The 15507-nt window shown below is 42.3% G+C and overlaps 1 protein-coding gene and 1 pseudogene across 3 annotated transcripts in view; one reads left to right on the top strand and one right to left on the bottom strand.

Moving 5' to 3' along the window:
• The first annotated feature begins 83 nt into the window (after window positions 1-83).
• Ptpn12 (protein tyrosine phosphatase non-receptor type 12) overlaps window positions 84-15507 on the top strand; it is a 72423-nt gene continuing 56999 nt past the window's right edge. The window contains exon 1 of one of the 3 annotated variants that reach the window (XM_021163661.2): window positions 84-403. In XM_021163661.2, coding sequence (XP_021019320.1) covers window positions 305-403 — 99 coding nt within the window. In that variant the 5' untranslated portion in view covers window positions 84-304. The remainder of the gene's footprint in view (window positions 404-15507) is intronic. The other 2 variants (XM_029477245.1, XM_029477244.1) reach the window with 2 other exon arrangements.
• On the bottom strand, window positions 7758-9228 carry LOC110294067 (annotated as a pseudogene).

Here is a 15507-nt window from a genome sequence, read left to right as displayed (position 1 = left end):
AGAACCGGGAAGGGGGCAGGGCGAACTGAGAGCCGTGTTCCTGAGGCGGCGGCGTCTCGGACTGAGGAGGGCGGGGAAGGAGGATGGGGCAAGCTGGGGGTTGGGGCCGGCGCTAGCCCGCGGCTCGCCTCGTAGTAGGGGAAAGCGACGCCGCTCTTTAAGTTGCGCGTGGAGCCCGGCCGGTGCCGCCGCAGCCGCAGCCGCCTGGCGCGGCGGGGAGGGAGGGAGGGCGGGCCGGAGCGAGCTGGGGAAGACGGAGCGGGCGCTGCGGCGCGCGGGCGGGCGGCGGGGGGGACGCGGGAGGATGGAGCAAGTGGAGATCCTGAGGAGGTTCATCCAGAGGGTCCAGGCCATGAAGAGTCCGGACCACAATGGGGAGGACAACTTCGCCCGGGACTTCATGGTGAGTGTCCGTACTCGCCGGCGCCTCGTGTCGCCAGCCGCCGAGCTCCCCTCGCCTCTCCGGGCCGGTCGGGGCTGCCAGCGCTTTGTGTGCGGTGCGAGGACAGGCGCTGGGCGCGCGCCCAGCCGCGAGCGCCGTCGGCGAGCTTGCGGGAGGCGAGGTCACCCCCGCCCCTCAGCCTCTCTTTTCCGCGGCCCGTGCAGCGCCCGCCCAGCCGGCCGGGGAGCGCAGGGAGCGGCCGCCGGGCCCAGCCCGCTCCGGCCCCGCCGCCCGCGACTACCTATTGTCTCCGCGGCCGGGCGGCGGCGGCTGGAGTGCGGGCTCGCCTTCCCACGCCTGCCTTCCCCGCCTGCCCCTCCGGGGAGGGTCGAGGCAAGCTGTCTGGCTGCGGCCAGCGGAGCGGCTTGAGGCTGCCGGAGAGCGAGGGTGTAGAGCATTAACTCGCTGGGTCCCTGTACGGATGCCGGCCTTGGTCCGAGTGGACGGCAGGACGACTCCGTGTCTGGGTTCACAGTTATTAGCTCATCGCTTGCCAGAGGCTTGACCATAAGGAATCTCTTGGTTTACCTGATCTCCATTTATCTGGTCAGGTTTCTTTTCGTCCTGAGACCCAGGTTTGAGGTGGCTGTGAGACCAGTGTGACTTTAGATTGAAAGGTGGGGGGGTGTCAGTGTGGATGGGGGGTTATCCTGAAGGAAGCTCACTCCGGACTTGAGGGGATATTGCCGAAGCCGGAGGGGATGTGACTATCACTTCCTATCCGGGGTGGGGGTGGGGAAGCTGGGAACAATAGTCCTGGTAGGGTGGAGGCGACTATATGGGCTGAAGCCCTGAGAGATAACCTTCCCGTCCCCCCTTTTCCGCCACCCCCCTTTCCGCCCTCTGCTTGTGTAGGCAGGCTTGAGTGAGTGGAGGTGAGGGTTAAAAGTCTAGTATGTGAAATTTCTCTAGGTGCATAATTGGAGGGAGGGTATCAATTCCGAAGGCGTGGGACCAGAAGCTGACTTCCTACATTACCCCCCTCCTCGCTCCTTTTATTTTTCTGTTGGACAATGTTCCCTCTAGGGTTGTTTCCCGGCTTTGGAGGCGGTGGTTGCGGCTGCTGCTCCTACGGATGTTGCGCAAGACTGGGGCGTTGTAAACCCTGGAGGTCTGGGGAATGGAAAAGGAAATGGGACTTTGGGAAGTCCTTCGCTCTTTAGCGGGGGCTGGGAATAGCAAATGAACTAGGGAAAATTTTGCTCTGGACAAGGTGCACCTCTAAGAATAATCAGTTCATCTGAAATTTGGTTATGAAAAGCCATATGCAGTTGAGGTCTATAAAAATGAGTGGCTACGAAACATTTGCTAGTTTTTATTTAAAGTGCAAATGAAGTGATTTTTAGTACTGAAGTGGGTGTTCACATTTTAAAGAGATTTCTGTCTAGTAAAAGTTTAGTGTTAAAATTGTTAATGGCTTGAAAAGTAGACTGTTAAGCCTTGCACAGTATTAGTAGTATTGTGAGATTTTGTGACTTCCACCTTGCAGTTTTATAAAAATAGAAAGTAGGAACAAGATACAGTGAGGACTGAAAATGTAGATCAAAGTCCAGTTATTCCTTATTTTAAACATTTTCTGATATTTAGATGATATTTTGGAAAAAGTACTTCTCTTCTTACCATCGAATTTTGATGGTTAGTATCTGTTGAATGATATCATTTGCAAACATTGGAAAGAGTCCTCTTTTTACTACTCTGTAGTAAATGTAGAAGAAAACAGTTCATTGAGGGTGTGTAGAACTAGTGGCTTTCGGTCTTTCCTGGTCATAGAAGGGGCCGTGTGGCCCTGGCTGTTGGTCACATGCTTGCCATCTTGCTGTCCTGGACATACTCTGTCAAGGATCATTGTTAGTGCAGGCCATCTGGACAGGTGCCCAGTCCCTGCACTTTTGGACAGGGGATCTAGTCTTGGGGATTCATGCTTTGGGGATGAGTCAGGGATTCCTATTGGAGATGTCATGTCCAAGGACCAAATGTGTTCCCATTCTTCCATAATATCAAAGTATAGCTAGGTAGTTCTACATGAGAGATTTGATGACTAAGGCTATTCTTTTATGGGGCTTGCTTTTTTAATTTCCTGACTTGATAAGCAGTAGCTATAATTATGATTTTTGGCAGTTGCCCCTGCTTTTTTCCCTTGACTAGAAGGCTGGAAAGAACTGTCCTCTGTCATGGAAAGAGAATCAAAGATGAGCACATAAATTCTAACTTTTGTTATTAAATTCTGAAGTGGATTTAAAAATCCATTTTAAAACCTTAACATTGTAGAACTGAGTCTTAAAAGGTAATATCACTATTATAACTATTTCATTATAAAGTAATAGTTTCAAAATTGCAAATTATAGAATATAATTATTAACCGTAATGATATAATTATAATGCTTTATATTTGGGTAATTGGATTGGGCATCCATACTGTGGCCCTATTTTAAGGATGGAGCTACTCCCATTCTCCCTATATCTATGTTTGTGATAAGTCTATGTCACAATATAGTACATATATTTGCCTTTGTAAGTAGTTAGAAGTTTCTGTTTGTTTTGTTTCTGAGGGGCAGGGAGCTGAACTCACTCAGGACCCAGGCTGTCCTTGAACTGGTGCCAGCCCTGTCTCCGCCTCCCTAGTACTGGCAGGGATGAAAGGTATGAGCTGCCATACCTGTGTTATGTTCTTGTCTTTTGTTTTTTTTTAAGCTTAGATTTTGGTGTCTTTTATTACAGCTACTTTTTAGGAATAACTTAAGCATGTCACAATGTGACTATTATAGTTAAACTATTTGCTTGTATTTCATTATTTGTTCTATTGTACTTTTATATACTTTGATTGACATGAATAAAGCCTCTGCATTGTTTATTCCTAATATATTTTTACAAGAAGTACATAGTCAGAGGATACAAAACATATGCTTACAACTTTAAAAAGTTACTTTATACAATAGTCAGTAATGTATAGGTGTGTGTGTGTGTGTGTGTGCATATATATGTATATATATATATAATTATCTTGATTTTTATTTAGTGGTTTAGAAATTGTATCTTGTTTGCTTTGGATTTTGTCTTTTTGAGTCTGGATCTCATACAGCCTAGGCCAGCCTTGAACATGCTATGCATATTAAGCTCACCTAGTACTCTGGATCCTCTTGCCTCTACCGTAACTCAGAGGCTAGAATAATTTGTCACTATTCGTGACACGAATTTCTTGGTTACTATTAATGATAGATGATTGTCTGCCTCCATAGGCATGTGGTAGTCTTTTCATGTAATTCCAGCAGACAGGAGGAGAGGCAGGGAGATTATGAGATTGAGACAAGCCTAGCTTATGTGAGAGCTGCGACCCTATCCTAAAGATGGACAGGGGGAAGTAGGAAAGAAGGAGTTAACTAGAGCTTATTATTCTTGGCCTTGGCCTGTTGTACCTGTTCCCTCAAAAGGAGAAACCTAGGCACCAAGGTTTTGTGGCCAGGCACATTGTACTTGACATGCTAATTTTGCTAATAAAATGAACTAATTTATGACAGGTCTGGATCTTGGTCTTTACTCTCAGCTTTCAGACTGAGATCATGGTACACATCAGTATTTCACAATTGGGTTTTGTCTTTTATTTTCATTTATGTGTATGGCTATTTTGCCTACATGTATGTCATTGTACCACATGCATGTCTGATGTCCAGAAGATGGTGTCAGTTCCCTGGAACTGGAGTTATAATTGTGAGTTGTCATTGGGTACTGGGAATGGAACCCCAGATCCTCTAGACTAGCCAATGCCCTTAATAGAGTCTGAAACAACTTTTGAGCCCTCAGAAGTTAGGTTTTATTTCATACCCGTTGCCTGAGGTTGACTGAGGAGAGAGGCAGCCTGGAACCATGTATTGAGGACCAGAGAACCAGTATATAATGCAGAGAAAAGGTGATGCCTGAGACAGGTAGGTTTTGGACTGTGAGGAGAGGGTGGTGGTGAGTCCACTTTGTGAAGGAGCTTACCAATGTTTAACAGTTAATATTCTGTAGGGCCATAATGATCACTGTATACTGATTCCTAGCTGGCTTGCCCAACCTTCTGACATTGCAACACCAAGTTGTCATCTATAAATTCTCATTGGAAAACCATGTGGTTGAGTTAACAAAACCAAACCAGGAAAATCTCATTATGTTTTAAATGAGTTTACAGTTTGGTGTTGGGCCACATTCTTCCTTACCCTGTTGTGCATGTGGAAGCTACAGGTTGGAAATACCTTTCAGGGTCACAGGGAAAAGTGAGGTTATTGAGAATAGCAAATATGCTTGTTTAACATTCTTGTGGTCTTCTCTTCCCTTCCTCACACCCTACCTTCTGAGCCTGGTTTTTAAGATTACTGTGAGCCTTATCTTATTCAGATATGTTCTGGTGGAGAAACTGAAAGATACTATGAACCTCTGGAGGGCAGGCAGTGGAATGTCTTAAGAAAGGTATTTGTTTGGCAGAAAGGGCTTTATCTGAATTAAGTCAAGGAAACTAGGAGTATACACGACCTATTTGATGAGGGTTAGCCAGCCTCAAGCAGGGTGGGTGTGCACACTCATGGTCCCAGAGCTCAGAAGGTAGGATACTGAGTTGAAAACTAGCCTGGGAAAAGGAGAAAGAAAAAGAAAAGGGAGAGGAGTCTTAATGATTCACTAGGTACCATTTAGTACAGTGGGTGGAGGAGTAAGAAAAGAAACAAGGAGAGCTGATCAAGTAAGATTGTAGGAGACCGTTTCAGAAAAGAAGATGAATTTAATTTCAGACATGTTAAATGCCCCTGAAGTGTCCAGTACAAGTCTGGAGCTCATATAGGTAGCAGTCATGAGTTTGTAGGAGGTAATTGAGCATCCCAAGTGACTAAGCTGATTCAGACTAGCATTATCTTAAATAGGATAGGCCTTGAAAATGTGTTGTGGCCGGGCGGTGGTGGCGCACGCCTTTAATCCCAGCACTCGGGAGGCAGAGGCAGGTGGATTTCTGAGTTCGAGGCCAGCCTGGNCAGCCTGGTCTACAAAGTGAGTTCCAGGACAGCCAGGGCTACACAGAGAAACCCTGTCTCGAAAAAAACCAAAAAAAAAAAAAAAAAAAAGAAAATGTGTTGTGGTTGTTCCTGGGAAGGTGTGGTCAGAGTGGAGGGACAGGAACCAGGGATGTCTAAGGAGGAAATTGTCACTAGAGCTAAGTCCTAGTGCTTGAAGGCCTGGCAGGGTGTAGTTGAGAAAGCACCCACTCAGTTTGACTGGTGGGAGGTTTGCTATCTAGACAAAGCAGTTTGGGGTTAGGGTGTAGAAGGAAGCCAGATTACAGTCCTTGGAAGAGAAAATAGGTGATGTGTAGGTATAGTTTTCTTCCATCTAGTCTTAACATTTTGAAACCAGATGGTAGAATCTGAAAAAAGACAAGTTTTGAGAGTGTTTTTTTTTTCTACTATTTATTATCTGTGCATCTATTTTCTTTTAAGTACAAATAAGTAAAACCCCGAAATCTTCAGATTTGGTGCTTGTGTTTAGAATTTTAGAAAACACAAAGAGATACTGAAAGTCTACAGAGATCTTAAGCTTCAGAGACAAAAGAAGTATAAAATATTGTTTATCCAATATTGTGGCCTATAGGGTTTTTTTAAAGTTAATAATAGCTTTACAGAGATAAAATTGCCTACAACTGAGTTCATTCAAAATGTATAGCTGGACTAGAGAGATGGCTCAGTGGTTAAGAGCACTGACTGCTCTTCGGAAGGTCCTGAGTTCAAATCCCAGCAACCACATGGTGGCTCACAACCATTTGTAACGGGATTTGACTCCCTCTTCTGGAGTGTCTGAAGACAGCTCCAGTGTACTTACATATAATAAATAAGTAAATCTTCAAAATGTATAGCTTACTAGTTTTTAGTATAGCTACAGAGTTTTGTAGGGTCATTACCACAATCAATTGCGGAACATCTTAAGCACCCCAAAAGAAACCCCTGTGTATGTTTGAGGTCACTCCCCCTCTTAGTACAGCGGTCAGCTACCCACCTTTTGCCTTTGGAGACTTGCTGATCTGGACAGTCTGTGTAGGTGGAATTGGAATATTTGTAGCTGAGTTCCCGTGTTTTATTTTCTTTGTGCTCTGCCCCCACCCTGTTTTTGTTTGTTTGCTCTGGTGTCTGAGTTAGGGTATTGTTGTGTAGTACCTGGTGTTTGAGTAATGGTATTGTCCTATAGCCCCTGCAGGCCAGGTGCATGGCTGTCCTCTTGCTTCTTCAGTCTCCCGCTGCCACCACACTGGGCTGGCATGCTTTCAAGATTCATTCATGTTGCAGTATGTGCTAATAGTACTTATTCTGTTTATGACTGAAATATAATCTGTTATGTGGAGAGTGCATCTGATTTATTCATTAGTCTGTTGAGGGGATTTGATTGTTTCCCCTTTTGGCCACTACGAACAGTAATGCTACTGTGAATGTTGGTGTGTGGCTTTGTGTGGCCCTATGTTTTCAGTTCTCTTAGACTAAAACCGGAATTACTGGAATTGTTTAGTTGGTTGAATCTCTTCCAGAACTGTATATTTAACACCCCACATAATAGAATATATGTGGATCACAGTTTTGCTATGTTCTCATGTCTGTCTTTCTGATTATTGTTATCCTTGCAGGTATGAAATGGTATTTTGGCTTAGCTTGCAGGATTTTGTATATGTAACTAGTTTTTGAAAGCTAGTAATAGAAAATATTTTTTAGTCCTTAAAATTGAGCTAATCTTCATGCTTAGTGTTGCTAATCTAGTTATTGCTTTTTGCCCTTCTTTTGTGTTCAGACAGGCATACTAAAATTTTAGATTTCACAAGGGGGCAGACAACCTTCTAGTTTTCCAGATTTTTGAGACAGTGTGCTGAGAATTAACTTAATGTGCTTATTTCCTAGAATGATTAATACATTTATTAGAATATTGCTGGGTTTTTTTTTTTTATTTTTGTTTTTTCAGTGTTTGACATCTAGTTTTGAAGGCCAAGCAGTGGTTAAGTCACACCTTCTATTTAATCTCAGCACTCAGGAGGCAGAGGCAGTTGGATCTCTGTGTTGGAGGCCAGCCTGTTCTACAAAGGGCGTTCAAGACAGCCAGGGCTACACAGAGAAACCCTGCCTCAAAGAGAGAGAGGGAGGGAGGGAAACAAAAGGTTTTACGGGTTTTTTGTTGTTGTTGTTGTTTTGTTTTTCTTTTAAAGTTTTTCTTACTCTATTAAACCATACTAATATTCTTTTAAGGACAAACATACAGCCAAGAATGCTACAGTGAGAGAATCTTATTTTTATGAAAGAGACGTCACAAGGCGCTCTCTTCAGTGATGCTTCTTATCACCATTCTGGGAATCCAGAAAATATTCAGCCCCCAAAGCTACCACAAACACAACAAACCCCCATTTGAATCCTTTTATTATTACGCTTGGGAAGGTGATGTTGCCTGCAAAGCCGCCCATGTATCTCCAAACCTCATTGCGAGCCCATGGATCCCTCAGCCCTCGGGCAGCAAGCTTCTTCTGCACCGTTTCTAATGGTGTCCCTTCAATTTTCTACTGTCTGTAATCTGGAAGTTCCATTTTACCATGGCCATGTCCGTGTCCGTGTTCATGTTCATGTCCAGCAGTGATGTCTGACAGCAATCTGACCTCCCGGGACACTCAATATTCAACCTTACAGCCGGAGCCAACCGGAAACGGATGTTCGGTTTTAAGGTTTTGAAAGGCAAAAGACATTAACATTCAGATGAATATAACTTTTCATGCATTAAACATGTTTATGTTTCTATACCACTCATTTCATTAATCTCATAAACATTTACATTTCTGATTTCCCTCATCTGAAAATCTCTTAAGAGTAGAGGCAGGCATATAATTTTTGATCTGGCCCAAAGCCTTGACTGTAATGTAAGTGCTGTGGTCCGTTGCATGTAGAAACTATAGGCAAGTTTACTGCTATTAAGACAGATTTATTCATCAGGTGAATTTTTCAAAAGGCCTAAAAAGTCCATAGTAGTCTCAGACTACTATGAGAGCTATTTCTTCCCCTTTCCTACAAACAGGTGTGTCTCACAAATGTGGCAGTACTTTTAGTAATCACTGAGAAAGAAAATGTGATAAATAATCAGATTGGTCAATAATAATTAAGGCACTTTACTGCTAACCTTGGGACCTGAGTTCAGTCCCTGGGGAGAAGGCAGGAAGGAGAGAGGGGACTGACTGTCATATCCTCTGATCCCCACTGAGCATTGTGGCATGCATACATATGTAGTATATATGTGGAAAGCTTAGCTCAGACTGTTCTTGCAGATGACCTAGGTTCAGTTCCCAGCACCCACATCTGGTGGCTCACATCTGCCTATAATAACTTCAGTTCCAAAGGGTTCTCTCTTGAACTCCTTGGGCACCTATATTCACATGTGAACCCACTGACATACACATAAATAGGTGAGTAAACATTTTCTACTTTTTAAAAAAGCCAGACTGAAGTAAAACCTTTAAATAAGGATGCTTTGTTATTTGCACTTTCTTCTGCGTAATTTGATTCTGTGCGTGCTGCTCAGTATGCTTAGAGATTTGGGGTTCATCTAGGTGGGGCACACCCCATAAATCATGTACTGTTACAGGTGTTGTGTTAATAAAGTACCCAATTTCAACTTCTGCTTCTGGATTTAATAAGTAAAATCTAGATAATTGTCACTGTGGTTTCTTGTGAACTGGTGGATGTTTGACATGTAATTACAAAGCAGTTCTTGCAGTCTTCCAGTGTCTCGTCTCCTTCAGTCCATTCCATGGATTGTTCTCACTTTCCTAACATACGTGAAAGTATCTTTAGGCCAAAGGGAACCATACTAGTGAGAGGCATTTAATCTCTTCCTTCTTTCTTTTAATACATCTTTATAGGATGCATTGGAAAAATCATGGAAGCATGTTGTTTTCTTTGGTTTTTGTTCGTTTGTTTGTTGCTATTTTGACTATATTACTCTGTAGACCAGGCTGGCCTGCCTTTCTTTGCCTCTCAAGCACTGGGATCAAAGGCGTGTGCCACTGATACATGACTCATTTTTATTATCTCTCTTCACCCTTATCTGGTCTACACAGGCTTTAGGACAGCCAGGACTACATGCAGAGACCTTAACTTAAAAATAAATAAGCAATGTAGCCTAAACTGTCCTCAAACTTGCAGTAGTCCTGTCTCAGCCTCTTCAGTGCTGGAACTACAAATTTTCACCACCATACCATGACAATTAAAAACTTAGAATCTTTACCTAAAGTGTAGAAGGGGACATGTACTTAACTCCCACTTTCTGGGATAAGTATATTAGTGTAGTTGATCTAGAAGCACATGTTCTCCCCTGTAGAACTGAATGTTAGTACTATATAGGAAAAGGGCCTTTGATTAGATTTGAGTGGAAAATGTGCTAAAATAAGCAAAGCGATATGCTTCTGAACCACCACTCTTCCATAAAGAGGTTGGATTCCTTCAACAGATTTCATATTCTTGTAGTGGCTAAAGTGTTTAGATTTATGTAACTACTCACTGACAGTTCTCTCTTCTGAAACCACACAAACTCTTGTTTCCGGGTGTTAGGTGGTCCGTGTGTGTTGTGTTGCTAGCTCGCAGTAGATGGGACAAACACGCGGCAGTTGCTTTCACAAGCTTTTCCTGGGGCTTGTGAGGCGGAGATCCTGTTACCAAGGGCTTTGGGGCTGAATATTACTCACATTTCATGTAGCAGCTATGTAGCACAGGCTGGCCTGGAACTTAGGATACCTTGCCTTGGCATTCTGAGTATGGGATTACAGGCACGCACCACTACTCAGTTCAGTAGAGTTCTTGAAGCTAGTGATTTTACTGATGCATGAAGTCCTGCTTTCTCTCTCTGCCCACTTGGTTCAGCTGATGTTTTCTTATTTGCAGGTTTGGAAATTGAGTCAAGTAGGAGAGTACTTGGGTAGCATGTGTGAAGCCTTAGGGTTGGTTCCCTTCTAACACTGTAAGAAAGCAAAGTAATCAAAAAACTTGGTTTTTGCTCTTTCTTTCTTTCTTTTCCTTTTGACACTGAGAATTCCTCTAAGGGCCTTGCATGATAAACCCTTGATCTACTGTTGGGTTATACCCCTATTTTAGTTAAGAGTTTCTAGTATTGTGATGAAGCACTGTCACAAGCAGAAGTAACCTGGGAAGGAAAGGGTTGATTTCATTTTACAGTTTGTAATCTGTCATCCAGGGAAGTCAGGTCAGGAACTCAGGCAGGGCAGGAGCCTCAAGGCAGGAAATGATGCAGAGGCCAAAGGGGAGTGCTGCTAACTGGCTTATTCACTGTGACTTGCTTAATCTTTTTTATATCACCCAGGACCACCAGCCCAGGGGTAGCTATACCCATAGCAGGCTGGCCTTCCCACATTAATTGCTAATTAAGGAAATACACTACAGACTTCACCCACAGACCAATCAGTTGGGACATTTTCTTAATTTAGGTTAGGTAAGTCCAAAATGATTCTACCTTGTGTCAAGTTGACATAAAAACTAGCAAACACAAATACCCTACTACAAGCTTAGTGTTTTTCATTGCTTCTGTCAGATATGTTAAAAAATAACTCATTTTAAAATTACATCTGAGGGACTAGAAAGATGGCTTGGTGGTTAAAACACTTAAGGGCCTGAATTCAGTTCCCAGTCAGTGCCCACACAGGATGGTTCATAGTTGCTCTAACTCCAGCTCCAGAGGAGTCAGTGCTCTCTTCAGACCTCTGTCGGCATGCCCACCACATGTGGTATACATTCACACAAACACGCACTCACACAAGTGTCTGTTTAGAAATTGTATTTGAAGGCTGGGGAGATGACTCCATTGGCATGTAAGTAGAACCTGAATTTAGCTCTCTGGCACCTATGAAAAAAATCCAGGCATAGTGGTGCACTAAGTAATCTCAGTACTAGAGAGGGAGAAGCAGAAGATCCCAGGAGCTCAGCCATTCTAACCAGATCAGTGAGCTTCAGGTTCTGTGAGAGGCCCTCCTCTGTCAAGAAAATAGATAGGAAGCAACCACATTCACCCACATACACATGCACATTCACATGCTCAAAGAAACTGCATTTGAAAGTGTTTGTTATTAGTGTGGGTAGGTTTAAGATTGCATTTGTGCTGCGAAGCACAGTGAGACAGAAAGGCATTCATAGAGCCTGTGCTACAGAGCTGTGAGGAGCCGTGCTAGGGCCTTTCTCCCTACCTTAGGTAGGATGGCTTCACTTCCGGAGTCATAGAGTCTAGTGTAAAGGAGTTCTGAATCTAGACGTTAAGGTACTTGTGATGAATCTTGAAAGGAGACAGGCTGGGCGTAACCAGAGTTACCAAAAGAAAACAGAAGTTTTCCTTTGACATTGTGCTGCATAGGCTAATATTTGCTCATATTAGTTACAAAACATTGATAAAGCCTCCCCAAGTGGAGCATAAATATCTTGAAATTTTTACAAAAACCTTTATTTGATGTTAATAGCCTACCCCTCAAACTGGGTTAAGACCGTAAGGGGAAAATCATTACCCAGCTGACTGGGCATGTCAGTGCTGCTGTGGTCTCCACGTCTATCTGACAGATGCTTCTTACTTGGCTTTACTTCTCTGGACTCCTCTGCTCTGCCCGTTTCTACACCTTACATTAACTGATCTGTTCTGAGCTTAAGGAAAGAGCTCAGCACGCCTAGAACTTTCTTATCTCACATCCAGGTTGCTGAGAATATACTCGGCAGTGAGGCGGGTTCTGTTTAAGTGTGAGAGGTTGGTCAAGGTGAGAACTTATTCATATGTGGATGAAAGAAACTTCTGAAGAGAAAGGGAGGGATGTTTTACTAAGAAGGCAGCCCATATTAGTGTATAGTATAATACATGATCTTTTTAAAAACCAAACTCGAAAAAACAATTTGACGGTTTCACCCCTTGTTAGCCACCTTTCCATTACTGGAACAGGTATGTGAGGTAGTCACCTCTTTATTAAAAGAGAAAAATGGTACTTGTTTTTGCAGTACATGTTGCTGAGCTGTTACTATTGTTCTAGCTCTTTAAAACTTTCTTATTTTATATATATGAGTGTTTGCTTAAATTTATGTATATGTACCATGGTATGTGTATGCCTAGAGAGCCCTCAGAGGTTAGAACTAGAGGATTGTGACCTGCCATGTTAGTACTGGGAAATGAACCCATGTCCTCTGCAAGAGCAGCAAGTTCTAACTGCTGAGCTTTCTCTCCAGCATACTTTTTGTCTGTGTTATGGAGTGCTGCTTGTACTGCCCTTGAACTTGGGTGTGATCTTGGATTATAGGCCTGTGCTATCAGGCTGGGCAAAAAGTTGTATCTGGCCTACACTGTCAGAGGCTCCAGTTCACGATAGTTGGTCAAGTTGCTTTTGGATATGTAACATCATGGTGGAGAGTGTTTCAGAACGGACAGCTATCTTCATGGCCAGAACATGGGAGGAATGGAGTTACCCCACAGTCCCATTTGAGGGTGTTTCCCCAGTAACTCAATAACCACCTACTAGTCTCCACCTTTTAAGATCCCCAGCACTTCCCAGGAGTTTAATGTAGTGCACAGTTATTCTTCATGATGTGTTAAAGAAAGAGAAGTGGACCTTGTGGTGCATGCCTTTAATCCTAGCACTTGGCAGATGTCTGTGAGTTTGAGACTAGCCTGGTCTACATAGTGAGTTCCAAGCTACATGATGGGACCCTGTCTCAAAAAGAAAAGAAAAAACAGATGTTTCTTTCTGTTTAAAGTAACAGTGTGTACATTCCAATCTGTGGCTTTCTCTGCTGCCTGCTCCAGGTGAATAACTTGGGGTACCGCCTTTACTCTTAGTTTATTTTCTCTCTGAACCTTTTTTCCCTGTTGAACTCTTAATTTTATACCAGTAGTTACTATGAAACCTTTATATTTTGAATTAAGAGGCTCAGAACTAAATGGAATCTTGAGAATCATCTACCAACTCAAAAACATTGTATAACAGTCTATGATTACATTCTGTAACACTTCTATGATTGTAACTTCATAAATTGATAAAGTCATTTCCTTTTAAACTAAATGATTTCCATATTTGCTCATTTTAAAATAGAAAAATTGAAACATAATAAACTGGGACTGAGAAATCTTCTCTTCACTTCAAAATAAGCCAAGACTATATATAGTGTTTCCTATGTAAATAGCTTGATGATGAGAAAAGTGACATCATTTTGCAAATTTCTAATGTTTGGGTTCATAGAGGATAACTAATTCTTAGCCATGCTCTATTATGTAGTAATGGAAATGAAGAAAATCTAGTTTTACAGTGATAGTAAAGAAAGAGGGATATGTTATTAATCTCTTTATAGTGTGGCTTTTAAACATTGGTCTTATATTGAATGGATTTGCTTTAAACTGTGCCTAATTTTGACATGTTATACATTTGCTACTGGGAAAATATTAGTTCATTGAATTCCCTCCAACTTCTAAATGTTGATAGATTTTATTTGTAATATCAAATAGTCATTTGTAGTACTATTGCTACCTCCCTGAAGAGGGAGAGAGAGAGGGACAGAGGGAGGGAGGGAGGGAGGGAGAGATATAAACATTTTGAGTGTTGGCTTGAAGGCTCTGTGTCATTTGTTTTCCTTTGAAGCAATAGACTTTTTACTTGTTAATTTTGAAGGAAACCTCTGGGATATGGCTTTAGCTCTTACGTGAAGCCCTGGATTTGGTTTAGCACCAGAAAAGAAATGAAAGAGAATGTCTAACAGATACCAAGCTAGGATATAAAAATGATATTATTCTATGGAAGGGTGGCATTAGTGAACAGCAACCTAGGCCTCCCTCATGCTAGGATTACAGGCATATGCTATGACACCTGACCAGATCGAAATCCTTTTAAATTTTCTCATGAGGTTTTTTTTATTTAGCATATCTATTATTTGCTTAGTGTGGTGATAGAGATTGAACCCAGGACTGTGTATCTCCTAGGCAAGTTCTGGTACTGAGTGGTAGCACTGGCCACACCTCTAGTCTACATGTGTTATTTAGAAATGTGGTGGGTTTTTTTTCTAATCTTCTTAATTTTTATTTATTTATTTATTTTATATGAGTACACCATTGCTTTCTTCGGACACACCTGAAGAGGGCGTCAGATCTCATTACGGGTGGTTGTGAGCCACCGTGTGGTTGCTGGGATTTGAACTCGGGACCTCTGGAAGAGCAATCGGTGCTCTTAACCACTGAGCCATCTCTCCAGCCCTAGAAATGTGTTTTTAATCTCCAAGTATTTCTATTACTGGTTTCTATTTGGATCCTGTTTCTGTTTAATAGCATACACTATGTAATTTCTTTTCTTCTAAATGTGTTAAGTTTTATATTATTATGGCCTGTATTTATGCCTCATTATACGGTCTGTCTTGGTCAGGGTTCCTGTGCGCTTGAAGGGAACATGTATTTTGCAGTTGCTCATGAAGTGATTTATAGGTGATTTATATCTAGTTGATTGATGGTGGTGTTGAGTTCAATTGTGTCCTTACTGATTTTCTGCCCCTCATCTGCCTGATCCTATTAAATAGGTGACATCTCCAACTGCAGTAAGTGGACTCCAACAATCCCCCTTCCGTTTCTGTCAGTTTTCCTTATGTGCTGTGATGATGTGTGCAGATTGTTATGTGTTCTTGGAGAACTGACAGAATCCTTTCGTATTCTCTGATAAGCCCTTCAGTCTTCATCAGTCCACTTGTACAGTTCACTGTCCAGAATTAGTATGGCCATTTCTTGACTCATCTTAGAATGGTAGGTTTTTGTCGGTGGGCATGTGGATTCAGGGTCTCTCTCTATATATAGCCCAGAGTAGCCTGGAACTCTCTTCTTCCTTATTCTCCTGCGTGCTGAGATTGTAGTGTATGTCACTACACACAGTCCCACTATCCATTTGTTTTTAGTCTGTATATGCCTTCTTCTTAATAAAGTGAGTTTCTATAACCAAACATATATAATTGTGTTGTTTCTTTTTTAATTATGTTGTTTCTTTTTTTTTTTTTTTTTTTTTTTTTTTTTTTTTTTTTTTT

Source organism: Mus caroli, chromosome 5 (assembly GCF_900094665.2).
Source record: "Mus caroli chromosome 5, CAROLI_EIJ_v1.1, whole genome shotgun sequence".
Classification (NCBI taxonomy): Eukaryota; Metazoa; Chordata; class Mammalia; order Rodentia; family Muridae; genus Mus; species Mus caroli.
Note: the sequence above shows the minus strand (reverse complement) of the source record. Positions and strands in the feature narration are given on the sequence as shown.